Source organism: Chrysoperla carnea, chromosome 3 (assembly GCF_905475395.1).
Source record: "Chrysoperla carnea chromosome 3, inChrCarn1.1, whole genome shotgun sequence".
In the NCBI taxonomy this organism is placed as follows: Eukaryota; Metazoa; Arthropoda; class Insecta; order Neuroptera; family Chrysopidae; genus Chrysoperla; species Chrysoperla carnea.
The window spans coordinates 45969941-45996951 of record NC_058339.1 but is presented as its reverse complement, the minus strand read 5'-3'; the positions used below and the strand labels follow the sequence as shown (position 1 = coordinate 45996951).

At 30.1% G+C, this 27011-nt stretch overlaps 3 protein-coding genes across 4 annotated transcripts in view; 2 read left to right on the top strand and 1 right to left on the bottom strand.

Moving 5' to 3' along the window:
* Positions 1–16644, top strand: part of LOC123294724 (hemocytin) — a 32497-nt gene extending 15853 nt beyond the window's left edge. The window contains exons 38-67 of the mRNA XM_044875847.1: positions 81–369; positions 437–620; positions 992–1100; positions 1510–1846; positions 1911–1955; positions 2036–2271; positions 2649–2878; positions 2938–3041; positions 3864–4114; positions 4278–4700; positions 5128–5416; positions 5551–5846; positions 6425–6686; positions 6743–7003; positions 7342–7695; positions 8408–8876; positions 9007–9206; positions 9728–10041; positions 10198–10434; positions 10878–11510; positions 11575–11809; positions 12812–13123; positions 13375–13469; positions 13535–13747; positions 13817–13936; positions 14474–14629; positions 14689–14835; positions 15023–15413; positions 15475–15627; positions 16427–16644. Coding sequence (XP_044731782.1) covers positions 81–369; positions 437–620; positions 992–1100; positions 1510–1846; positions 1911–1955; positions 2036–2271; positions 2649–2878; positions 2938–3041; positions 3864–4114; positions 4278–4700; positions 5128–5416; positions 5551–5846; positions 6425–6686; positions 6743–7003; positions 7342–7695; positions 8408–8876; positions 9007–9206; positions 9728–10041; positions 10198–10434; positions 10878–11510; positions 11575–11809; positions 12812–13123; positions 13375–13469; positions 13535–13747; positions 13817–13936; positions 14474–14629; positions 14689–14835; positions 15023–15413; positions 15475–15627; positions 16427–16617 — 7536 coding nt within the window. The 3' untranslated portion in view covers positions 16618–16644. The remainder of the gene's footprint in view (positions 1–80; positions 370–436; positions 621–991; positions 1101–1509; positions 1847–1910; positions 1956–2035; positions 2272–2648; positions 2879–2937; positions 3042–3863; positions 4115–4277; positions 4701–5127; positions 5417–5550; positions 5847–6424; positions 6687–6742; positions 7004–7341; positions 7696–8407; positions 8877–9006; positions 9207–9727; positions 10042–10197; positions 10435–10877; positions 11511–11574; positions 11810–12811; positions 13124–13374; positions 13470–13534; positions 13748–13816; positions 13937–14473; positions 14630–14688; positions 14836–15022; positions 15414–15474; positions 15628–16426) is intronic.
* LOC123294731 (COA8 family protein CG14806, mitochondrial) lies at positions 15973–19391 on the bottom strand. 2 transcript variants are annotated; one of them, XM_044875858.1, is made up of 4 exons: positions 19165–19381; positions 18872–19090; positions 18669–18802; positions 15973–16006 (listed from the first exon to the last, which is right to left on the bottom strand). In XM_044875858.1, the coding sequence occupies exons 1-4, from the start codon at positions 19213–19215 to the stop codon at positions 15988–15990; spliced, it is 423 nt and encodes a 140-aa protein (XP_044731793.1). In that variant the 5' UTR covers positions 19216–19381; the 3' UTR covers positions 15973–15987. The 2 variants fall into 2 exon arrangements, with proteins under 2 accessions (XP_044731793.1, XP_044731792.1); XM_044875857.1 differs by lacking the exon at positions 15973–16006 and having other exon boundaries at positions 18578–18802; positions 19165–19391.
* An 852-nt stretch (positions 19392–20243) lies between these two features.
* LOC123296067 (ankyrin repeat domain-containing protein 27-like) lies at positions 20244–23052 on the top strand. Its single transcript, XM_044877529.1, has one exon. The coding sequence runs from the start codon at positions 20359–20361 to the stop codon at positions 23050–23052; it is 2694 nt and encodes an 897-aa protein (XP_044733464.1). The 5' UTR covers positions 20244–20358.
* Positions 23053–27011: the final 3959 nt, after the last annotated feature.

The window sequence follows — 27011 nt, the reverse complement described above, 5'->3', positions numbered from 1 at the left end:
AATTATATACTTTATTATCACGAATCAGGGAGTGAAAGTAATAACAAATTATAAACTAAATTCTTAAATGCTTGTTTTAGTTTGATTTTATGAAACCACATATCATAACAGGATTTGTAACTAAAGGTGGTCGTAAAGGTTGGGTTAGTATGTATAAAGTGAAATATTCTAATGATCGAGTTAAATGGTCAAATATTTTGGATTCCACTGGATCAAGTAAAAATTTCTTTGCTAATAATGATAGAAGAACAGCAAAAACAAATTATTTGCCTATACCAATAAATGCACGATACGTTCGTGTTTATCCATTTAAATGGCAAAAAGCGATTCAAATGCGCGTGGAACCAATTGGATGTTTTGAACCATATGGTATTGATTATATATAACAGACTTATTATGTTTTTAAAGTTTACAATTAAATGTTTTGTTTTTTTAGAACTACAAAGTACAACAACACCAATTCCTACAACACCTGCCCAAATAATTACTGATTGTAACATATGTCCAAATATTTACGTTAAAGATGAAAAAATCGCATGTTCTTGTGGTAATAATAAATGGTGGTCTGGAGATGCATGTGTCATGAAACCTCAGTGCCCATGTGTTCAAAATGATACTATGTAAGTAAGACCATACAACGTTTTCTGACATGCATGAGTAACTGGTATAAGGGTTACAGGGTGCCTGATTAATCTAATGCTTTTCGTGTTCTTCTAATTCCCGTTTTATCAGTTTCAAAACAACCTATTCTCAAATTTAAGCTAAAAATGTTGGAGTACATTATTGTTATTCTTCATGGAAATTATCCTATAAGAGACATTTCAAAGTAATCCTCTTTTGATTACCCAGAAACATTGAACTGATTTCTAATTTGTTTTGCCTATGAGCCAAGCCATGTTGCCTCCCCCATAATTTCTGATATTATATTACCCAATACAAAATAATCTGTGTTTATTATTTACATTCTTTTTTATCATTTGTTTGAATTTAGATATGAAGTTGGAAGTTCCTATGAAACCGAAGATTGTAAAAAGTGTACTTGCAAATTAAATGGAATACTTGAATGTTCATTAAAACAATGCCATACAAAATGTGATTCCGTAAGTTGCCGAATAAAGAAACAGCACAATAAAAAATCTGCTTCAGTATTGAAAAAGTAGCAAAACTTTGATAACTGCTCAAACTAATAATACACATACTGGTAGTAAATGAATTAAAGTCCAACACTGTTTTCAACTGCGGCTTTTTATTCTAACTATAAAAATGTATGCAGTGCTCATAGTGCACGAAGATTGTCAAAAAGTGGTGAAATTCACAATTTGACTCATGGATTTGTCCACTAAACGTCTTTTGGGACGTTTCATAATAAATCGTTAAAAAGTCATTATCTGATTTCCGGAAATAATTTCTTGTTTTAACAAGAACCCATTGCTTCGTTAGGAGCAGTTATCAAGATAAATTCTCGCACAAAGCTTATAAATAAAATACATTGTAAAATTTTACTTTCAGGGTCTAAGACCTGTTTTAACTGATAAATGTAATTGTAACTGTGAACCGTGCCCGAAAAATACAATTTTATGTCCAACAAATGGTGTATGCATAAATGAAACTTCTTGGTGTAATGGTATTATGGATTGCCCGGATGATGAAGTTGATTGTGTTAGTTTAACAACAACAGTACCTACAACTACAATCATAATCACAACTCCTCCAGAATCCTTCGAGCTAACAACATTAATTGAACATTCTACAGAAAAATTACTTTCCACATTAATTGAGCTTTCTACAGAGAAATTACTTTCTACATCTACTGAAGAAATTCCAATCCCTCCAATTATGGCAGGAGGTGAGAAAAACTATTAAATTATGAATTATAAAACAACTAAAAATTAAAATTATCTATATTCCAGAGACATTTGAACCAACAACTACACCTGAAAGCATTGAGCCTGAGAGTAAGTGAATCAAGAAATTTTTGTACTGATTTTTTAGATATGTAAATTACAATTTTTTTTTTATTTGAAATTATATACAGGTTGCCCACCAGGTTCATATTACAGTGCGTGTGCCATGCCATGCAATGAACTTTGTTTGGAATACTTGCAAAAAATGAGAAAGAAAGGATATTGCGAAGAAGAAGATGGATGTATTGAAGGATGCATTTCTGATGAAAATGATTGTACTTCACAAGGACTAGTTTGGAAAAATAATGTAACGTGTGTTCCAGAAAGCAGTTGTGAATGTGTATCACGTAATAAGAAAATTGTTAAGGTACATACTAAAAAATGCAATATTTTATTTCAAATATAGTGTGGGCCCAAAAACTCACAGATTTAAGATAAGCACCTCTCGATGTTGCTTAAACCTAAATTCAAATTTGTAGCGGATTTTTGGCTAATAAATAAGCTAATAAAAAAACAGAGAAAACGTAGCCCAAGATTTACATCTTGGGCTACGTTTTCTCTGTTTTGGAGAATTTGTAGCCAAAAGATAATTAACCAGTCTTAAATGCATGGGTGTCGCCAAGAGAGGGCTATTTAAATCCAATATAATAAGAGTTTATTAAAGGGCGTTTTGCATAAGATACTGCAGAAGAAATATTTATAAATAAATATTTTCTTAAATAAATAAATATTTAATTTTTTTAGCCAAATACTGTTTATTATGAATCAGAATGTGAAATTTGTCAATGTATCGATAATAATTACATTTGCAACGACGATAGTTGTAATAAAACAACTACACCCGAACCAACAACAACACCATCACCACGCGAAGACGAAACGGAACATGAGGAATTATCTGGTGATAATGAACGTACAACACCAATTATTATATTTAGTACCATTGCTGCATTTAAAAATTGTACTATGGACAAGTAAGAAATTTTTAAAACATTTTTTTGTCGTAGTTTTTAACATGTAACTTCTATTTTAGCTTACGGTATTTAATTAATGGAGATAAACCGTTAAGTGACGATGCTTTTTCTGCAAGCAGTACATTGGAAAAGAATGAACCATATAATGCTCGGCTAAATTCAGGTAAAAATTCTTAGTTTAATTGGCGACTCTTTTCACATGATAATATAAATTATACATAGGCTAGGTTATGTTGAATTTGGCTGCCCACTTAGGTCATAGGGCCCATTGCGATATCATATAAGTATTTTACCAACTTGATAATTTCAGCCCCTCAATTATTTTGAGAGGTTGAGTACACCTCCTTCATGCATACACCATACAACTACATCCACAGCACAACACAAAAACTATTAATTAAATAAATTTTTGTTATGACGGTGGGAATTGAACCTGCTACTCTAGGCTTATCGCGTACGGAATTGGTTACGCTTTAGCCAACTGAATTTGTTAAATAAGGTTGGCGAAATTAAGCTTAAATACGATAATTTGAGTAGTGGGATGATCAGAGAAGTTTATTTGCCTGTTTCTTCAGTAGTAGAAAAAAAATCTTTATTGAGTCTACTTATACAGTTAATGGCTTTTCCACTAGTGTTAAATTTAGTTTAGTTTTGGCTCAAGGAGTTCGGTCTGTTAGGATTATCCTGAATCCGAAACCTATCGCGATAGCTTTAAAACATTGCAGGTTTTTAGCAAGAAATTGATACTTAGATTAAGAATTCAAGTTATGCAGCCTATGTCCTCCGTAAATATTAATGTTAGTTTATAATTACCTAGTTCAATTTAGGTTAACTTGAAGGATTCGGCAGAAAGATTCAATGCAGATACTCCTATTTTTTAGTTCATTATTTATTCGCTTTTAATCGTTATCTGCTACAAATTTCCTATCTTTCCAGTGATTTCAGAAAACCTTTTCCGATAATTTTTTTTGTACTCAAATTTTAGACGCCAGTTGGAAACCTGTAACAGATGATAAAGAAAGTTACCTTCAAATAAAACTAAAAGCTCCAGAATCTGTATATGGAATTATTATGAAAGGTGATTCCAAATTAGACGAATTTGTAACAGCATATTACATTTTATACCAAAAACCAAATCAAAATCCAGTAGACGAACACAGATCTGACGTTCCTATTGAATCTAGCATTGATGAAAATAATTGGACGTACATTACAAATGAAAATGGTTCACCTAAGGTAACATATTTGAAAATTTAATACCGTAAAGTAATGCCAGGTGAAATGCCCTGATTTGCCAACTCTCGCCGTGGCAGAAGCAAGAAAATGAGGCATCCTAATCAATCACTATCTTGCAATTTACATTATTTTTTTATATTAAAAAAAAAAAATTTCTTATTAGGTTTTCAATGGTCCACCCAATAAAGATACTCCAATTCAACAATTATTTGAGACATCAATAGAAACTCAATATATTCGAATTGTACCATATAAATGGCATAAAGGAATTAGTTTACGTGTTGAATTATTTGGTTGCGATGAGAAGACAACTACAGAAAAACCGGCAGTGAAACAAACTGTTCCAGTACTTGAAAAAACTAAGAAACCTAAAAAAACGACTACCGTTAAACCAACAACAATAATAATTGAACCAACAATTACTCCAGTATGCACTGACATGTTGGGTGTGAATACTAAATTATTGCCTAATAGTAACATTAAATTTAGTACTGATCACAGAAATGATAATAACAAGTATAAAATTTGTTTGGATTCTTTGGAAGAATGGCAGCCGAAAACTAAATCAAAGACAGAATGGGTTCAAGTAAGTTACATGATTTTAAAACTCTTCCAGTAATAAAATGCAAACACACTCAGGCAATACAGAGATAAAGAAAAAATTTTAAGCATAAAAGACTCCAGAACTTTTTTAAAGCAACCCTGAATTAATCTGTATTATCAATTAACCTCTCCAAATTGAGAAATTGGGTTGAAAATCGGTATATAGGTTGCGGTAATGTCTAGGATATGTCTATTTTTGGGGTCGGATTTCCGCACTAAAAAAAACATTGAAAAATTCGCATCTAGAAAAATAAGTAATTATAAGAAACATTAATTGAGGAGGAAATATGACTTTAGTGATGAAGCTCTGCTGCTCATGAGTTTTTTTCTCTATATCACTATTTTATACGTGTGTGGTCATTGTTGAGCATCCTATGTAAATTTATTAACATAAATATTAAATTTTTTAGTTTGATTTCATCCATCCTACTCTTGTAACGGGTATAATCACAAAAGGTGGACGAAAGGGATGGGTAACTCTATACAAAGTAAAATATTCTACAGATGGTAAAAAATGGAATGCCATACATACTGAAACTGGTGCAATAAAACAATTTTTGGGTAACTTCGACAAAAATACGCCAAAAACAAATTACTTTAATTTACCAATAAAAACACAATTCATTCGTATTTATCCATCAAAATGGCATAAAGTAATTCAAATGCGCATTGAACCAGTAGGATGTTACAAACCATATGGTAAGAAATCAAATTATTTCAAATTTTAATAAATATTTTCGCTAGAATTCATTTTGTAAACATTTGGGGTCGAATTGAAATTGAAACCCACTTTTAGCTAATTATCATTTATCTAATTAAAGAATACTTTTTAGAAATAATTGCCACAACTCCGTCAATTTTGTCCACATCGACAGAAAATCCTGAAATTTCTGAATGTAACATATGTCCTAATGTTAATGTAAAGAATACTACAACTGCTTGTTCGTGTGGTCTAAATAAATGGTGGTCTGGTGAAGAATGTGTATTATCTCCACAATGTCCTTGTGTTTATAATCATGTCAAATATAATATTGGAACGTTATACGAAACCGAAGATTGTATGGAATGTGTATGTCGATTGAATGGACTTTCAGATTGTTCAATTAAAAAATGTCCAAAATGTGAATCAGTACGTATAATTAATTCATACAGATAATCCTTAAGTGAGCTCCATTATGCGGCAGTTTAATCAGAAAAAACTCTCCTCTTTTTACTTGAAAACTCTTAATTTATTTTTCCCTTTAATTTTCACAAATTCATAACCAACCACTTTTCTAGTCCTTTGTATTAAACATTTCCAGTTTCGTACAAAATTCATAATTTCGCCTTAACTTCCATCATCCCATCTTTCTATACCTGCCATTTTATGCAGTGAGGGCTCGATTACATAGTTTCCAGTGATCTATAATGTTAAGGTCTCAATATCAGTCCATCTGCTTTAATGTTCTCTTCCTAACTACTGTGTCCACCATCACAATAGACTTGAAGTAATGTCAAGAACTTCGTTTGCTCGAGTACATGATATATTCGCTTTTTAACGTTCTGGTCTTAATTGCTGCCTAATTATCCTCGAAAATGATGTTTTATCCCCAACATTTCTGTCTTTAGCACACTGCACATTTCTTTTACTCATTTAAGGTTTACTTAGTATATTTTATCAATAATTGTGAAATGAATTATTAAGAGCATATTATGTTTATATAAAAGGGTTTAACAGCTGATATAACCGCACAATGCGGATGTGTTTGTAAGCCATGCCCAGAAGGAACAATTATATGTCCCACAAGTGGTACTTGCATAAGTGAATCAAGTTGGTGTGATGGTATCGTCGATTGCCCTGACGATGAAACTAACTGCACAGTACCTACAACGCCAGAAGCTATAAAATCAACAACCGTTGAGTCTATCAGAGAACTAACTACATTGCCGCCACCCGTATTAACCACATCCATTTATGAAGAAAATAACAGTAAGTTTTACTTCCACATATATGTAGTTTAAGATAATATTGAGTTTATTTTTTAGCAACTAAATGCCCTGTTCCAAATTGTCCACCTGGTTACAAACTTGTGGAAAAAAAACTCACAACGACAAGAAAGTCAGAATATGGTACCAGATCTACAATGTTCATAACAGCTCCAAGTAAAGGAGGTCGCAAAAATGGTGTGAAGAATGGTGTCAAAAATGGCGTGAAGAATGGCGTTAAAAATGGTGTTAAAAATGGCGTTAAAAATGGCATTAAAAATGGTGTTAAAGGATCGTGGAATAAAAATCGCAATAATAATAGTATGTAAAATTCTATAATTATATATTGCTTAGTCAAATTCATTAAGTAAGATCTGAATTCGAGTATTCAGTAAGGAATCGGTAGATTGTACAGTTTACTACAGTCAACTTTTGAAAGAAATGCCGACAATCGTTTGCATTTTGTGAAGGAAAATAGCAATCAAGGGTGGTTTCACACAAAGGCAGTCCATGAGTCAATTAATCGCCCTATTAAGTATAATTTATAAACTGCGGGATTATTTTGTAAATAATTTCAGAAATTGTATACATTTATTGTATAGAGACTGACAATCTATAAATTATTTCTTCTTATAAATACTTCTTATTCATTTCAACAGAACCAATTAAAGGAAAGAAACCAACACCTCAAAAAGTAGAAATAACAAATGTTGAAGAATGTCCAGAATTCCAATGTGTTTCAACTGTTCCACCACCACCGTTCATACCAGGAAATGAAATAAAGTGTCCAGATGTTGAATGTCCACCAGGATACACTATTAAATATGAATTAGGAGATCTATCAAATCCACAACCGTGTGAACTTTATTCATGTATTCCACCACCACCAAAAGATTCAATCTGTGAAGTTAATCAGCGTACAATCAATACTTTCGATGGTACCACATACAAATATGATATTTGTAATCATATCCTTGCACGTGATTTAGTTCATTCTAAATGGGATATTTCAAGTAAGTAACTAACTTTCAATATCGCTAAAATGGATTTTGATAAATAACAATCGAAATGTAACTTAATTGATTTTTTCCATTGAATCTTACTCTTCGGAGAATGTAGAGCTACCTCAAAAATTCCCCATCTAACGCGCTTTCTAGCAATGGCTTTAACTTCATAAATTTTTTTCATATTTTACTTCTTTTTCTGTCCTCATTCAAGAGATATTAGGTCTTCCTTGTTTTACCTGCTTTAAGGATTTCAATTAAAAATCCGACGAGAATTTCTATTACAGCAGTCTAGGTTATCCTTGGCTATTCTCCAAAACACTTGATTTGAGACAATTTATAGTGAAAATATTGGAATTTCCTCAACCAAGATTTTAAGAAAACTTGGAATCTTGTTTTTATTGATTTGTTTATTATCTAATTTTAAAAGCATACAGAAGCATTATATAACCTTAGCATTTGAATCAAATACAGAGGAATAAGTTAAAATTTTAGTTATAGATTTTTTTACTTAAAACGGATTTAAAAATTTGAAGTCTCAAATTTTACTTAATGAGGTAGATTCCAACTTTAAACTTTTCGGATATTTTTTCCACCATCTTTATTACCTTGGCACTGTAAACTAGGTAATTTCTAAGTACTTGCTATCTAATGAACTTTCCACGATAAAACTGTCTTCCAAAAATTATATATTCTATGGCACAAATATATTATTTTACAGTTCAAGAAAAATGTACAAAACTAAACAATTGCGAACGAGCACTGGTTATTAATTTGGATGAACATGAAATCATATTGAAAGGAGATCTTACAGTAATATTTGACGGATACAATTTCACAGTCGATCAAACTAAACAAATTGACGCTGAACAGAATGCATTTAAAATAGCACGCTTAGGTGACAAAGTATTATTTATATCACCAAAAATGGGCTTTTGGGTTATTTGGGATAGTCAACAAACTGTAAAAATTGGTGTTTCTGCTCAGTTACATAAACAAGTCGATGGATTATGTGGTTACTTTAGTAGCAATAAAAATGACGATAAACGTATGCCAGATGGTACAGTAACCAATAGCACTAAACAATTTATTGGTTCTTGGAGGCAGACCGAAAATAACATTGAATGCAAAGCAAAATTGTGTCCAGCTGAAATTCAACATGAAGCTTGGGAAATTTGTAATACTTTGAAGTAAGTTAAATATGTGGTTTTCTTTTTACAAACATTTATATCCTAAGCAAAAAAATTTTATGCTGATATAATAAATTCGCCTAAAACTGCACTAATATTACATAATGATCATAATTTTGTATATTTTAAGGAGCGAAGCCTTAGCAGAATGTTCTACTGCCATTGATATAAATAAATACATGTCTCAATGTCTGGAAGATGTATGTGCTTGTTTAAATAACGAAGACAAATCAAAATGTAGATGTAACATTTTGCAAGACTTTATTTTAGAATGCAAGAAAAAGAATGATAAGATTGATTTAGCAACATGGAGAATTGATCTTAAATGCCGTAAATATATTTTTGATAATGTTATAAAGTATTTTCTGCCTTTTACCTAGACACACCGGTTACAACGTAGTGTATAGAATAGATAACGGAAATTATTTATCCTTGATGTACAAAGTCAATATGAGTTTCCTCTAAATCTCTTCCGGTTCATGAATTAATAGAGACCATTTTGTATAATTCCGGTTCATGAATGTATAACCATTGTCAAATAGATTATAATCATGACATTTGTCCATGGCTTAGCTCAAAACGAGAAATTGATTCATACTTTCTGTGTTTGCGAAAGGTCCATTATTAACTATCCGCAATTCCCAAGTAAACACTTACTTTCCATAGTATGACGTTTGAGAAAACTCTATAGGCAATATTCAAAAACGTTGATGAGCTATATTTTCCACGTCTCCGATCTCTCTTCATACTTTTAAAAGCCATTACATAATAATTAATTTGTATTCTATGTGTTTCATAGACATTGTAAGGCATTCGCATAAAAATTTTTAATTAAAAATCTATTATTTCAGCAATTGCATGTCCTGCACCATTTATTCATTATGATTGTTATAACCATCGCTGTGAAAGATCTTGCGATAATCTACGGGAAGATGATCCATGCCCTGTAACACCTGAAGTATGTTTCCCTGGTTGTTTCTGCCCTTCATGGCTAGTTCGTAAAGGTGAAACTTGTGTTCCGCCAAGTGAATGTAGAAATTGTGAGTGTTCGTCTGACGAAGATGGAAATTATAGAACATTTGATGGAGAAAGTTATATCTTTAACGGGAACTGTAGTTATATTATGTCGAGGGACATATCCACAAATGGTCAACATCAATATCAGGTAAACTATAAGTACTAAAACTTAAAAGTTATTTTGAGACATGTAAAGTTATTGTACAAAAAAACAAAGCTTTACTCCAAGTACAGCGGAAAATTTATATTTTATGTAACATTAGATTTTGGAATAATATATATTTTTTTTTTTTTTGCTTTTCAGATAATTAGAAAGAATTATGACTGTGATATTAATGGAAAATGTACTCCCGAATTAGTTATAGTATATGATGATCATACAATATTCATTCAACGTAATACCAACGAGAAACAATTAGAAAGTGTTATTGATAATGAAATTGTAAATACTTATCCCCTTAACAACTCTTGGATACAAATTGAAGCTATTCAAAGTCGCTGTAAAGAAATTAACGTATTGATAAAAAGCATCCAATTAGAGGTAATTAACACCTTTTTAAAGTGTAGTTTATTGATAAAAAATATCCGCAAAAAATTAAACCGTGAAAAAATATCCCCTGAATATTTGAAAGAAAAACTGAAACAAAAGGTGAAAAAATTTATTTAACGTTTGATAAATATTTAATTATTTGCATATATCATTCTTGTAATAGGTCAACCCAACAGAATTATTTTTCTCAAGGAACTTTTATTAGCCGATTCTTCCCCAGGAATCTATTTACATGAATTTTTTTCGGAATAATTTTTCTGTACTTCTGGTAGCAAATTAAAGCATTATTGGTAATCGAAAAAAATAGACCGAAAAAATAAACCGGGTTTATTTTTTCCGATCTATTTTTACCTAAATCAAGTGTTATTGTATACTACACGTTATAAAAACAAATATTATAATCTCCTATATTTCAAATAATTTCAAATTTGCAGGTAGCCGTACAATATCATAACTTTGAATATCAAATAAGAGTACCGTCATACTTGTTTGAAGGTAAATTAGAAGGTTTATGTGGTAACGCTGATGATGATTCGGACAACGATTATAAGAAACCAAACAACGAATATACAACAAATATCGAAGAATTTGGTATAAGTTGGATGTCTGATGAATACAGTCAAAATTGCACATACACTCCACCATGTACTGGTAATAATTGTACAGAAATACCACCCACTACCGAACCACCTTGTGTTGAATTACCCACTGATACAAATCCATGTGATACAATCTTAAATGAACATATATTTGGAAAATGTCATATTTTACTTGATCCAATACCATATCTTGAATCTTGTGCGGAAGATTTATGTGAGCAAGGTTTAGATAAGGAAACAATTTGTAATGCAATTGAAAAATATGCACGGGATTGTTTACGAGCTGGAGTTTGTATAGAATGGAAACAAGAATCTAGTTGTGTTGAAAAGTGTCCGGATGGAATGGAATATAAATCATGTGGAGTTGGTTGTATTGAAACATGCGACAATTATGAAGACCTAAGAAAATCAGATGCACCTCCTTGTCCATTAGAACAACTTTCAGGCTGTTTCTGTACAGATGGAAAGGTAAAATGAAAGCTTTATCAATTTTTTAAATTTCATTCATTTGATTTTTTTTCTTAAAATCTAGGTTTTGAAAAATGGAACTTGTATTGAAACAAAATATTGCAAACCATGCGATACAGAAGGACATTACTCTGGTGACGAATGGATTAAAGATAAATGTACAAGTTGCGCATGTGACAAAGATGGTCAAGTTAATTGCCATACAGAAAAATGTCCAGAATCTGTTGTTTGCAATACGTATGAGAATATGATCACGGTAGCTGGAACTGAAGAAAATTGTTGTCCAAATCAAATATGTGGTATGTATCAAAAAATTTAAAGCAAATCAAGTCAGCATTATTTTCCTTTTTCTGTAGAAATCCCATTTTCAAAAGGTATTTCAATCTTAGTTTATTACTTAACTGGGTAGATGACTGAAACTGAATTTACGGCATTACACAACAAACTGTAATACTAGACTTAATATCATAATAAAACTTAAAAATTAAATTAAAATTTATTAAAAAACGAAGAAGTTATAAACTTTCAAAGATGGTTATCGTCTCTATGGCGATTAATAGAAGTGACATCATTTCTAGTATATGTTTCTCTTTGTGTAATTAGGAGATTTAAACGTTCATATTTTCTTGAAAATTTAAAAAAAAAAAAATAAAGATCACTTTCCGGTACGTGAAGTACATATGCTTCACTTGAAGTGATAAAAAAAATCTGGCCATCATCCCTATTGTTATATCTGTAAACCTGCAAGACTAATTCTCGTAAAGTTTTAAACTTTACGTGTAAAACAAAATAGAATTTAGTCATAAGCTATAGACCTTTTTCATGAAAAACAGAAATGCTTTTTGATAATTTTTTATGAAAATATAGATCGAGTAGAGCCTGTAACTCAAAAATTGCGCATTTTTAACAATAAAAACACTATGAAAAAAATTTTTAAAAAGTCACAATATTTGAAATATTTTAAAACGATTTTTTTTTGGCTCCACCGCACACGTGGACAATAAAACAGTGTCAACATTTGTATTAATATATCACTATTATCAACTTTAAATGACGTCAAACCAACCTTCGTGTAACATTGTGTGTTTCCGGATCATTTTCGCCAATTTGAATTTTAATGATTTTCATTATCTGTTTTCTCGGTCATATGGTTTCAAAAAAATCGGGGAAAAAATTATCAGGGCATTTACTTTCATTTAAAAAAAAAAAGAAAAAAAAATGTGAAAAAGGTCTAGTTTGGTTGAAATATTTATATTAAAATAATAAAGCGTTTATGATTGAATACACGTTCAATGTTTTAGTCCCTGCACCATGCGAAACACCAACAATACCAGTTTGCGGGCCTGGCCAAGTATTGAAAAAAGAAACAACTCTAAATAACTGTACAAATTACATTTGTGGGTGTAAACCAATTTCGGAGTGTGAATCAATTGAAGATCAAAGTAAAAAAGAATTAAGCGTGGGTATGAAGAAGGTTGTAAATAACACTGGATGTTGTCCAATTGTATCGTATGTATGTGAAAAAGAATCGTGTCCAAAGCCGCAAGTATGTGACGTACCATATGAACTTAGCACGAACTATTCTACAGAATGCTGTCCAGATTATTCCTGTGGTTTGTAAATCTTATTCTAATCTAATCTGATCACGGTATTTGAATTTAGTGGTTATAAATAATTACCAGTTAGCATATCCGTTTTTAACCCAAATACAACGTTAAAACGGTTTGTCTTTAGATTCGAAATTGCTATAAGTTGAAAACATTCATTAAAAAATCGAATCCGAATCCAAACTATCGAATTAAGATATGAAACATTAATATTTAAAAAAATATAGAGGAGTTAATATTTAAATTTGATTTTACAGTTCGGCCCAAAAATAAATGTTTATACAAATTACAAATAGATCCAATAACAAGAGAGCTTTTGGATGAGGAATCTGCTATATTAATTGCTAAAAATGTATGTAATCATCTAAACTCAAACACCTAAATTTGTTGTTTTTAAAATTAATTTTCATTTTATAGCCAAATGAAACGTGGTTTGATGGCCCTTGTCGCGAGTGTATATGCCTAGAGGGTAATGATGTATACCATGCAGAATGTAAAGTAACACAATGTCCATTATTAAGTGAAAATCCAGACGATGACGAATATGTATTAGAATTACGCCCTAGTCCCGGACAATGTTGTATGGACGTTGTTCGTACTGCATGTAAAGATAGCGGAGAAGTTCATAAAGTAAGTAATATTTTAGTCTTTTTTTTAAATTATAAATTGAATTATTAAATTACTGCCATTCTTGTATAGGTCGGTGAAACTTGGACATCTTTTAACGATAGCTGTACAGAAATAATATGTGAAGAACAAGAAAATGGAATTCTAACGAAGAAAAGTGTTGTTAACTCCTGTGATAAATCATGTAAAATGGTAAAAACTCCATTTAAATTTAAATATTACCAACCTATCGACCATTCGTTATTTGATTGCGACAACAAAATTTTACATTTAATTATTCAATAAAATAAAGCTAAAATTTTATTTTAGTTTTACAAAATAGTGATCGAAATGGCGTATTGAAATTCCTTCATTATTTTCTATGTGAATTAAGTTTTAGATTAGATTGCTCTGAAACATTCCGAGTTTCCATTCAGGCAACGTCTCAATTTATCAGATACGTGAAAACTTAATCAGATACTTTGAACTCACACCAAAACACCAGTGTGCAAACCGTCATAAATTAGCAAAGAGTAACATACGCTTTTTATAACAGTAATTGCGATTAACTAATTAATACTGATGATGACTACTTGGTAATCGAAATATGTATTGATATAATACAAAAATTGATCTAGGAATACTGAGAGTACCAATTTTTTCCATAGAAATGATTAATTTTACTACAATTTTACAATTTATATTTTTAAACTTTGAAAATAATTGATGATTATAATAATTTAAATTTAGGGATGGAGGTATGCAGAGCCACAAGATCCTACGCAATGTTGTGGTTCTTGTAATCTATATTCTTGTGTATTTAATAAAACTGAGTACAATGTTGGGGATGAATGGTCATCTTCAGACAACTGCACAAAGTACAAATGTTCAAATGACTCCGGCCATGTAAGTTTTTACTTTAAAGACTTTATTGATATAGGTACAAAAATATTTTTTATATTTAGATTTCTACTGAGAAAATTAACGTGGTTTGTCCAACATTAAGTGAAGACGAATACAACGATTTTGACATAGAAGAAATCAAAATTGACGGGGAATGTTGCAAGAAATTTGAATTCGTAGGATGTAAAGTAAATGGAATTACATATAAGGTGATAAAAATTAAATTAACATAACAAATTGTGAAAAGATCAATTTTCCTTAAGAAACAAAGGAACTCAATTATTACTATGAGAAATTATCCGTGCAATGAATACTCCCGTACCCCGAAACCGAAACCAAGAGGAACTTTCTTCACTAGGAGGTGTAAATTTAAGAAATGGCGTTTTAATGTTTTAGGTTGGAGATACTTGGCCATCGCCTGATGGAGATGTTTGCAAAAATATTACATGCGTTGAAACTAAGTACGGCAAACTTGAGAAGGATGAACTTATAAACAAGTGTAATAAAAATTGTGCGGTTGGATGGGGTTATAAAGAACCCAATAAAGAAAGCAAACAATGTTGCGGTCAATGTGAACCCGAATATTGTATTTTGAATGGTGAACCCTATCTAATTGGCAGTGTTTGGACATCGGATGATAATTGCACTAAATATACTTGTACCAGTGACAATAGCAGTCTAACAATTGTAACAGACAAGATTTATAACTGTCCTAGTTTAGACGACTGTGAACCACAATTTATTGTGGAAGATGGATGTTGTTCGAAATGTACTAAACCTAAACCCGGTAAGTGTGCATTGTTTACTTCTGTAGGGAATAAATGATCTAATTACTGTTTATTTTATAGATAAATGTAAACTAGAACAAGTTGGAGAAAAAGATACAATTGGCCTTGTACAAGTTTATTCAAAAATTCATGGATTATGTAAAAATCTAAAACCAGTTAATGAATTTGTTAAATGCAAAGGGAATTGCGACTCCTATGTTCAGTTTAATACAGGTTTGTTTAAAAATTATAACATTACAGTAGAGTCTCGATAATTCGAAACATCTAGTAATCTGAACACTTTTCGTCCTCCCTTTTAACATAAAATGAGTGAGTCCCGATTATTGAGACTCTACTGTATATTGATATGCTCAAATATATATATTCCTCTACCGGCGCTATATTTCGGTGTGATAATTAACCTTTCAAACGACCTCCTGCAAGGTAAACTTGTTAATTTCTTTCTACCTCCACGTCTAAGATCCGTATCTTTTTAATATATGCTTCTTTTTCGCCACGCCAGTGTCTGTATAGTTGACCTTCTATCTCTACTCTTGTAGGGTAGATTTCATTTGAAGTTCGAAATTTTATCATTCATTTGATATGTATAGACCTGTCACAGATTTTAAGAAAGAGTTATAAGAAAATCTTACTGGTGCTAGTAAACATTTTTACATACATATTTCTGATATAATTATGACAACAGGAAAATGAATGTACCATATTCTTGGTGGCAAAGATTAGAATTTCTTGAAATAATATCTGATAATGTGCAACCGATCTTAAAAAAGTATTTGAGATCTGTACAAAGCATGCATTATCTTTGTCTATCTGTATTATACCTCGACCATTGTTCTTTCCATAAATCCTTGGGATTATTTTTCTTATGAAAATTTTTATCCCAGTTTCTGTAGAGTAGTCACCATATTCTAACTGTATCGATCGGAATGTGAAAAATTTGATATTGCCAAAAAACACTTCCAGCAATTTATGCACCAATACAACTGTTTATAATATTAATTTTTTTTTTCAGACTCTCTATTATACGACGACACAAAATGTACTTGTTGTCAGCCAACTGATTATAAAACAATAGAAATTAATTTACTTTGCGAAACAGGTCATGAGTTATTGAAGAAAATAAATGTTCCAAGTGGATGCAAATGTTTCGGTTGTGGAGAAAAGAAATCTGGCATAAAATCATGGTTTGCTCGAAAAGGATAATTTTAACATTATGAAAATATTTGCACGAAAAATTTATATTTAAATAATTTATAATTTTTTTAATTTGTTAATTCGTATTTTTTTTAATGAGATAGAATGTATAGATGAGAAATAAATAAATTTTAAGATTTACTTATAAGTACTGTTAATTATTTTGGATATTTACTTTTTATTAGTTTGACGTTAAATCCTATTCTTAAAGTTCAAAAATGTCGAAGTTGCTATTTGTCGACAAATTATTAATAATTTAACTATGCACGAGACGATGATGCCCTTTATTTTAAATTTTTAATATCTTTATCAAAATAATATTGAATATTACAAAAAATTTTCGTGATATCATTCGAAAATCTTCCAAATAATTGCAACAAATTAAAGTATTTAATTTCGGAGATAATTGAATTTTCATGTAAAAATTCATTTAAGAAGTTAGCAAAATTAAGTAAATCACATACTTACACATCATATTGTATAATATTTTACATACTTACGCTATTTTAATATAAAAAAAGCACTTTTAATCACAAAATTAAAATTGAAAATTTCACTGAGTTTGCTAGATCCCATCGAATTTAAAAGCTCAGTTTGACGACCAAACGAAATACTAATATATTATTTGACCAAATTCCGAATTGATGAGAAACAATAAGCATTGTTGTTGGTATCTCAAATAACAGATGCACGACAGATTTAATTTCAAAATTAGACTAAATTCCCAAAAAGCTTTAATAACATTTCTTTCCTCTTCTAATTAACATACAAGCTCGAATTTTTAAATACGTGCCCAACGAAGTCTGGCATCGAATCAGGTCGAGATATAGACAAATTATTATGCATTTATCTCATATTATCTTGTCGAGTTCTATAAGAGTTCATCGTTAAATTTCGTCGCTCTAGATGAAGAAGATTCTTTTTCTCATCTAAACAAGCTCGCATTACGATACTCATAACATTCACCTACGTGATTTTTAAAAAGCACTCTTTTAGTCAGAATACGAAAAAACACTCAACTATACTACTTTGCCTGAGCGCCCTTCGTAAACATTAGTGATGTAAAAGTAACGAGAAATTAAGTACTCGTTTGTATTCGTTACTAAAATAATCAGTAGCCGTTACAATCGTATCGTTACGTTACTGATTACTTGTGATACATATTACCTAATAAAATTTCAATTGGTTTCAGTCATAGTTCAACAATTGGTGTATATATTCTAAATAAAAAATTTGGGTAACAAAAAATTCGATTATCGAGATAAATTCGTGAGGAACGTTTAGTACTTGGTACTACATAGCGTACCCGTTACTTAGTATTCGGTACATACGGTTTGTTACAGCTCTAGAAGGTAGCATTGCCAATTTTTTAAATTTAGAACTTAATGATCTGCTATAGTAAAATTATAATTCTAAACAATTGTTTAAATACCATGTGTTGATCACGCAATCGTTTGTTTTTTGACGTCACGTAAATAAAAAAAGATATGCAATTTTAAATAGCCACACACACATAACTGATATTCCCATATTAATTCATACAATAAAATTTTCACCTAATTAGTACCCTCGTGGGTAAACAGTGATGTTAACAAAAATATGTTTTGAACAAAAGTTGTTTATTTTTTTTAAACTTTTGTTCTATTTCTAACGGTTTACAAGATGGGTCCTACGGACCCAAGACCAAATTAAACTATATTTCTCATTTACGAACTCGACCTCACTTTTTACGTCCTGAGTACGCTATAAAAATTTCATCTTGATATCTCTTCGTTTTTGAGTTAACGTGTTGGCAGACAGACGGACAGACCAGCAGACGGACAGACAACCGGAAATGGACTAATTACGTGATTCTATGAACACATATACCAAAATTTTTTTCGTTGCTTCAATATTTTTAAGCGTTACAAACTTGGGACTAAACTTAATATACTATATATATTTCATATATACATGGTATAATAATAAATTTAATATTTAACTAAGATTTATTCCTTCGAAGTAATTTGTGAAAGTTAACACGAAAAGATAATAATAAAATACTAAAATTTCTTTTATACCATTGTAAATTATAGTCAAAATGTGTTCGCCAGTTTTTATCCAAAAATGATTTATAAAAAAGGCTCATTTCATCAGCTGTTAATTTTGATTTATCATCTCCATTTGTATATAAACTGATGTATTCTTTTCTTTCCTATTAATCGAAAAATAAAAAATTAAATTTGAATTTACAACTTCAATCTGAGTCATATATTTTACAAACCTTAAAAAATTTATTATTATGTTTGGTCCAAAATTGGTGATTCCACTCCTGAGTTTCGTTTTGTTTCTGTCGAAGTCTAGCTTCTAGCAATGTCTCATTAGGAGTTTCATGGCGTATAATTGGGCGAAGATTTGAAACTGGATCTGGTGGACCAATTATATCCTTCCCTGATTTCTCTAGTGTCTTAATTTTCAATTCAATCGAATCTTTGTTAATAAACTAAAATAATAAAATTGTGATTGTGAGTGACAATATCTATAAATACTAATTAAAATTATCTCATATTTAATTACCTCAGATTGCAACTTTGATGAAAATGTTCTTTTAAACAGTCTGGTTAACATTTCATTAACGTTGATAGCTAAAAATTATATTTAGTTAACTGACAAACATGTAAAAACGAATAAAAATTCGGTGGATTAGATTAGTTTTTGTGACATAAGTTCGCAAGTTACTTAGTATTTTTGGTTAGAAATGTTAGAATTAATATCACTATCAAGTGATGTGAGATTTTATTATAACTAATAAATTATGTGTTTTTTAAGCAAAAATTCAAAATCAACTAAAGACATTTCAACAACACAAAATAAATAAAAATATAAATTTTTTATTTTTAATATATTTAAATATCCCGCTTCTAGATTAACTCCTTCATTGTGAGTTCCGTCATGATCTAGTAATGTTATGTAAAAAGTCGACTGTGCGTCTAAAGGCTATCACACATCAAAAACGTAAAACGTAAGCAAATAAGCTAATCAAAATTTAAAAGTCAAGTATTTTGCCTTCTCTGCTGTCAAAACGACTTAAGATAGAAGACATATGATTCGCTAATTTGATTACTCTTTTTATGTGTCAAAGCCATAAGGCCATCACAAATAAATTAGAACGTAAGATGTAGGCGAATCATGACCAACATACATAAAAAACGAGCTTTCTGCTACACTGAAACGTCAATCGACGTAAAAAGCTTGTCAAACAAATAGAATACGTTTTTGCTTACACTAGTATCATAGATTGCGACTAACATGGCGTTCGCTCACTTTCCATGATCTAGCGCGTGTATTTTCCGCATCAATTAAAAACAAAGTTTTGCAGGAATATTTTTAATGCGGAAAATACACGCTTTGGGTCATTGAAGCAGAGCGAGAGTAACATCATGTTAGTTGCAAACATGGCATCTATTTGGTTTAACGTCACCCTACGTTCGAGTTTTACGGCTTGTGACATCTCAAAGTAGCTGAGCCCTGAACGTACATTTGAATTGACCTTAAAACGTAATAAATTTTTTTACTGAACTCTAGCGATGACTTTTAGAACTATTTGATAAATAATTGACATGTTATTATGTTAATTTGTTTTAAAATGCAAAACAACAAGGAAGCACAAATCACTGCTGTTTACAGTAATTTATAGGCAAGCAAGGTGTGTTAATTAACATAAATGATACCACTTATGTAATTTTAAAACTATGACTTAAGTGAGTGATTATGGATTTAAATTATGATGAAGACTTATCAGAAAATCCGTTATTCAAAGAATTAAAAAATGAACATCCTGATTTATTAAATCGAGCAATTCAAGAAGGATGGATTATTTGTGTCCCACGATGTGGAACATTTCATCGGAATTCAATTACTACTGAAGATATTTTATCACATGTGTTAATACCAAATGATGAACTACCAGAAACTCATTTTCGATCTTTAAATAATCGAAGTGTACGTATGTCAAATCGTGTGTTGACAATAGACAAAGAAGATACAGAATCTACTTTTAGTACGCATATTATATTCGAAGAGACATTTTATACTGAAGATTTTTTGAAATATAAAGTATGGTGTTTAGAATTCCCACTTGAAACATCAGACAATGTTAACGAAACAAATATATATAATGTAAACACATTACGTGATTGTATTGACTTACTTTGGACTGAAAATTTAGGTAAGGAGATTTTGGAAAATCTTGATAGCACAATACAAATATTTTTAAATGATATTAATAATAATTTAGAGTTTGCTAGTTTACAAACACAAATAGACTTAGTTAATATATTGTATAAAGATTGTTTACAAATTACGTTCCGCGAGAAACGATTACGTGATAAAACAAGTAGAAATAAGTTATTATTAGATAACGTTAAATTAGCTGTTGAAACGTATATGCAACATGGAATTTATAAAAGATTATTTGAAGCAATTTGTGCGAGGACAGCAAGTGAGGATTCAAAATTCAACAAACTTGTACGGAATTTAAGTGACATACAATTAAAAGATTTAGATGTGCGGCCAGATCTTAATGAAACTATACCATGTGCTAAACAAGAACTAGCTAAAATGCCTGGTTATAGTACCACTTTGGGTAAAGTTGGTTGTTTAAAGAAAACTATTGTTACAATTACAAAAACTAATTTGCCAACTAATCAATTTAAAACGCTCTTATCTGCCGACGAATTAATTCCAATTATTGTTTTTTTAATTATAAAAACGGGATTGCCAAACTGGTTTGCACAATTAACATTTTTGAGTCAATTTCGTTACAGTTCAAATGATACGGATGAAGCAAGTTTTTTAATAACAACTTTGGAAGCTGCAATCGAACATATTCGTTCAGGATTATTATTTGGTCCATATTCTCCAGAAAGCCAGCTAGATGATGATGTGGATGGGCAATCTTTTGAAATGATCCATGAGACACCTATTAGTAACGATACAAAAACGAATGATAATGAATATTCGATATCGTATTTTTTTGAGCAAATACGAATTGCAAACTATGATGAAGTGAAATCAATTTTAGATCGAGATAATAAAACAAATCGTTGTAATAATGTTTTATTAGAGGCTCAAACATCAAAACTATGTCATCCGTTATGTTCATGCGATAAATGTGAGAAAGTCTTGACAGAAAATTTGTCTGATTCTATGCCAACTATTCATTCGTATGATGACAGAGGTCTCACTGCATTACATGTAGCATGTTTTCATGGTCGACCAAAAATTGTTGATTTACTCTTACTATCGGGTGCTAATGTAAGAGCAACCGATTATTCAGGAGCTACACCATTACATTATGCTGCTTTGCGTGGGCATCAAAATGCGTTACTCTTATTATTACATGCTCGTGCAGATATTAACTCCCGAGACAATGATAAGAACACGCCATTACATTTTGCTAGTAATAATGGCCATGAAGGATGCGTAAAAGCTATGCTTTACTTTTCTGAACACTGTCCCACGAATTTTAATATAAATTGTGTAAATAGTTTCGGCGATACACCCTTACATCATGCTTCACGTTGGGGCTATGTTGGAATTGTTGAAATTTTATTAGAATATGGCGCACGAGCAAATATTGAAAATAAAAGAAAATTAACCCCTTTAGATTGTGCGCATAGTATACATGTAACAAAATTAATTTATGAACGTAAAGCGAAACAAAACACTGTAATTATTCCATTAATACCAGAGAATAAAAAGAGTAATATAAATCCACAATTAGATTTTGCTGATGATGCAACAAATTTAACAATATCAAATTCTAATATTGGAATTCGACCACAATCGACGCAACAAATTAAAAAAGTTGATAGTCTGCTTAGAGCCGTAGCTTTTGGTGATATTAACTTAATTTGTTATTACTTAAATATTTCTCTTAATAAAACTGATAAGAAATCAAAGTCTTCCAAATGTCATCCATTATGTGTTTGTGATAAATGTTCGACACCTTCAACAAGCAACGATCCAACTTTATCTCGAACGGATATTTTATGTATAAATGTTTGCAATTCAGATGGCGTGACTCCATTACATATAGCAGCCATGCATGGGTGGTTAGAAATTACAAAATTACTTTTAGAACATGGTGCTCGTCCAAATTTGGTTACAAAATCCAAAGGATTTACACCATTACATTTATGTTGTCAGCACAGAAGACCATTAATAGCTGAAGTTTTGGTTAATTCTGAATTGTGTTCTATTAATCAACAAGATAATCGAGGAAATACAGCATTACATTATGTTTGTCATATTGGAGATTTACGTTTGGCTGAAATTTTAATAACGGCTGGTGCAAATCCATTTTTTAAAAATATTGACGGAATTACACCGATTGATGAAGCTGAAGAACGTATTTATATTAGTTTAGTAAATTATTTGAAAAATTCTGTTAAAAAAGTCTAAAAAGTTTGGTTTCTAAAGATTGTTCGTACTTATTTTAAATTCATTTAAGAGCTTTAAATAATATTAATGCGTTAAGTTTAAGAGCAAATAAAAAATATTTATAAGTGTTTATGCAGAGTGCAATTTTGATTTAAAAATATTTAACATTAATGTTAACAAATATTTAACCGTCTTTAAGACTACTTCGATAAAATTAGTAGATTAGCCACCTTGGATAAAATTCATCAATGCAACTTTGAATGGCAATAATAAATTTTTACGTTTTTCTAGGACGTGTGTAAGAACTTTTTATACCATGTATATATGAAATATATAATAGTATTTCATATACACATGCCGGTTGTATGTCAGCAATATAAAACGCCTGTATTATATTGCGTTAATCAATCAGAATCTAGTATTTGCTTGCCATCGCAGCATGGGCAACAATCAACATGACTTCTGAATGTTTAATATGAATATGATCTTTATTGTTAACATTGATGTTAATAACATCATTTCGTTTGAGATAAAGTTAATAATGCTCAATTTTAAGAATTAAGTAATATAAATAATAATGTGATAAATTTTACTATAGAGTTATTTTGTTCTAAGAACATAATTATTCTTTATATCTTAACATTCCATAAAAATAGTATTATCTATATTATATGTATACTTAAAAATGAATTTTAACTTAGAATACTACTTCTAACTTGATTTTGAAATTAATTTCTAAATTATTTAAAATATTTAATAATAAAAGTAATCAAATTAAATTTAAAATTATATCTATAATATTCAATGATTGATTTCTTTTTCTCTCTATTTTGAACATCATTTAAGATTTACAAGAAGACAAAAAATTATCGTAGACTTTCTACCATTTCGGTATAAGCGATAGTTGCTATTTTGAAATAGAGATGGCCACGAATTCAATTTCTTTTCTAACGCTCGAACATCATAAAATACGTTCTTATTTATCAATTAACAATCTAAAGCGGCGTTGTTTCTTGGTAATAGACCTTTCCATTTCATTTACGATTAATTATTGTTTCTGAAATACAGTAATAAGTTGGATAAAGATACACAATTCATTTTATCACATTCGTTTTTTAACAAACTGTCCGAAACAAAAGGTAATTATTCTACACAAAATTTCATAAAATATTTAAATTGTCATAATCAAACACTTAGATTACTGTGCTGCTATTCCAGAGTAAAAACAACGCATTGTGCCGTTATGGCATGCCTAGAAAACAATCCAGCTTGGGATGGCAATCCTTATAAAATCAAGTTAAATGTTAGATGTGTTTTAAATATTTATACCTAGTGCACAAATTTTTTTTACATTTACGCAAATATTTCCCCATCCTAAAAAATTCAATAATTTTGTCCAAGCTTCATTTCGTTTTTATAACTTTTTTCAAGTAAATATAGAATAAAATATTGAAACTATTGATGTGCCGGATCAGCAAAACGTGATCTCCGGATACGGATATTCGGTACATTACTAATTGGAACACTAATTTTAAACATAATTCATTATTTTAGTTTGCGCAATCAGTCTGTTTTGAAATGTTACTTTTACTAAACGGGACATTCAATTATTTCGGTGGTCGTTAACACTAAACTCATAAAACGATATCTATTGACATTCTAACAACTTTGAAGAGTTTTTTTTTTAATATTTTAATCTGTGTCTTTAGTTCTATTATAAATAACACACTATTAATTAAATTATCATGTAAATTTGAGATATAGAGCAGAACATACACGTTTCGAGCGTTACAACTGTTGCAATGCCCGAAATGTGTATGTTTCGCCCCCGAAACCAACCTTGAAAATTTCAAAACATGTTTTAGACCTAATAGCTAGTTAGCTAATGTTTTTTCTTTTAGTTAAAATAAACTGAAATTCTTAGAAAAGTAACGATAAATTGACTATGAACTCGCTCTCTATAGCTACTTATTCTGTCTAGATAACCCACCATCATTTTCCTAGTTTTACGTGCAATGATTGTTTTTTAATGTAGGTTGTGAGAAAATACACAAATAATAAACAGATTTTTATTTTATTTTATACAGTGATTAACACTTTTATTTGTAATAATAGAGATAATTAATATATTATTATGTAAAACAATTAAAATAATAATGTAAAATATACAATAAAATATAGTGAACAAATACAACACTGTATGAAAACACGTGCCATATTTTACTTTAATAAGAAAATATATATTATTATTATTATTAATAAATTTGTTTTATTTATTTTTATTAATCTGATGATAAATGACTCTTTTGGAATGCTGATAATTCCATTTCAAAGTCAGTATTACTATGAAAAGCAGTTGTAAATTGTAAAAGATTTGTTCGCTTTTCTAGAGTGTCTTTAGAGTCGGCGCATACTAAGGGCTTTTGATTTGTCTTTTAATTATCGTGAACGTTTGAGTAAGTTGATACAAAGGATTCGATTTTTGTCGATAATAAAATTTAATGGACAGTGTGATTAAATTCAAACCCCACAGTTTGTTAATTCAACTAAATTATATTTTCTTCGAATTATTTTTCCTGGCTGATTTTCGACCACAAAGCAAAGTAAAAAAAAGTAAGAAATCTTTGCAAATTATTTCCTCCCATCTTTTCAAACGAACGTTGAACAAAATAGTTAATCATATTTTGACCAATATATATGTCAACGTAAAATTGTAATTTCCGTCAGATAGTAAACGGGTTACAACCAGTACAAAACGCTACCTCAACACCTATTAACAAAAATTAACTTATTGCGTTATGTTTAGTTGGTCTGGATCGAGTTAGCACGGGTTTGGTTTGTTTTTAGCCCTTTTTTGGAAGATAATTTGCAATTTTACTAGCTAGTTTATAATCTGACGGAAATTAAATCTTACGTTGACATATATACAGTAGAATCTCGATAAGTAAAAACTAAAGGAAATTTTAAATGATTTGAGTTATCGAATTTTTAACTTACTAAGGGTTTAAGTTATGGAGTTTTTAATGTTTATTGATTATTCATTTTGTGTTATGTATATGAATTATTTTATTTATTATACACACAAGGAAAAGTTAAATTATAATAAAAATATAGGTACTTTAAGTTATTGAGGTCCAATGTCGAAATTATCCGAATTGTTCGTTTAAGTTAAAGAAGCTTTGTATTTTAATCAAACGAGGTTTCAGAGTCTGATGGAAAGGGAACAAAAAAATTTATTGATTTATAAAGGTGCTTACGTTATCGAGACTCTGCTTTGTTAAAAAACATACTCTTTCAGATACTCAATAGTCAACACACACCAAGAGACTCTTTAGAGAGCTTTTGCTATTGAAGCTATGCAATAAAAATTACAATGTACAAATGCCTTTTTAAATTATATTTTACAGAGCAGGGGTTTTTTCACAATAATATTTGTTTAAATAAAACCAAGTTCCATTATTACTATTTCATTTCCATGTTGTAACAAAATTTTAGATTCAAAAGTTAATGTAAACATTAGATTTAAAAATGGAAATTAGGCATTTTTTTACTTTTAATAAAATTGTGGCTTTAATAATTCATTAATGTAGATGTTCAAAAACTTTTCCAGGCATAAAAATGGCGTATAGGTTATTCTATAAAAATAATATTGTCTGTCCTGCTAAATTAAGAGGAATTAAATATTACAAACCTAAACAATAAACTAAAATGGACAGAATATGATATTCAAAAAAATATATCTCGAATTTATTTTTTTCTTCCTAAGTGACGTAAGTATCACAGTTTTATTTATTCTTGTCACTTTTAGAATTTTCTCCAGGCTATTTTAAAATGAAATGTCTTCCGATATGCCCAAATGATTAAATAAGTCTAATATTAATAAAATGACCAATCAGGAATGTGTACCAATACCGTTCTACTATTTTATTCATTTCATTTTGAAACAGGTCCCCGAAAATGTATTATTCATTTTGATTTAA

Excerpts from the sequence above, each read along its gene's own strand:
- LOC123294731 (XM_044875857.1), bottom strand. The coding sequence starts at position 19,215 with ATGTTAACCAGACTGTTTAAAAGAACATTTTCATCAAAGTTGCAATCT. Across the intron at positions 19,091-19,164 it reads CATCAAAGTTGCAATCTGAG|TTTATTAACAAAGATTCGAT; the intron begins GTAATTAAATAT and ends TTATTATTTTAG. Across the intron at positions 18,803-18,871 it reads ATAATAATAAATTTTTTAAG|GAAAGAAAAGAATACATCAG; the intron begins GTTTGTAAAATA and ends TTCGATTAATAG.
- LOC123296067 (XM_044877529.1), top strand. The coding sequence starts at position 20,359 with ATGGATTTAAATTATGATGAAGACTTATCAGAAAATCCGTTATTCAAA.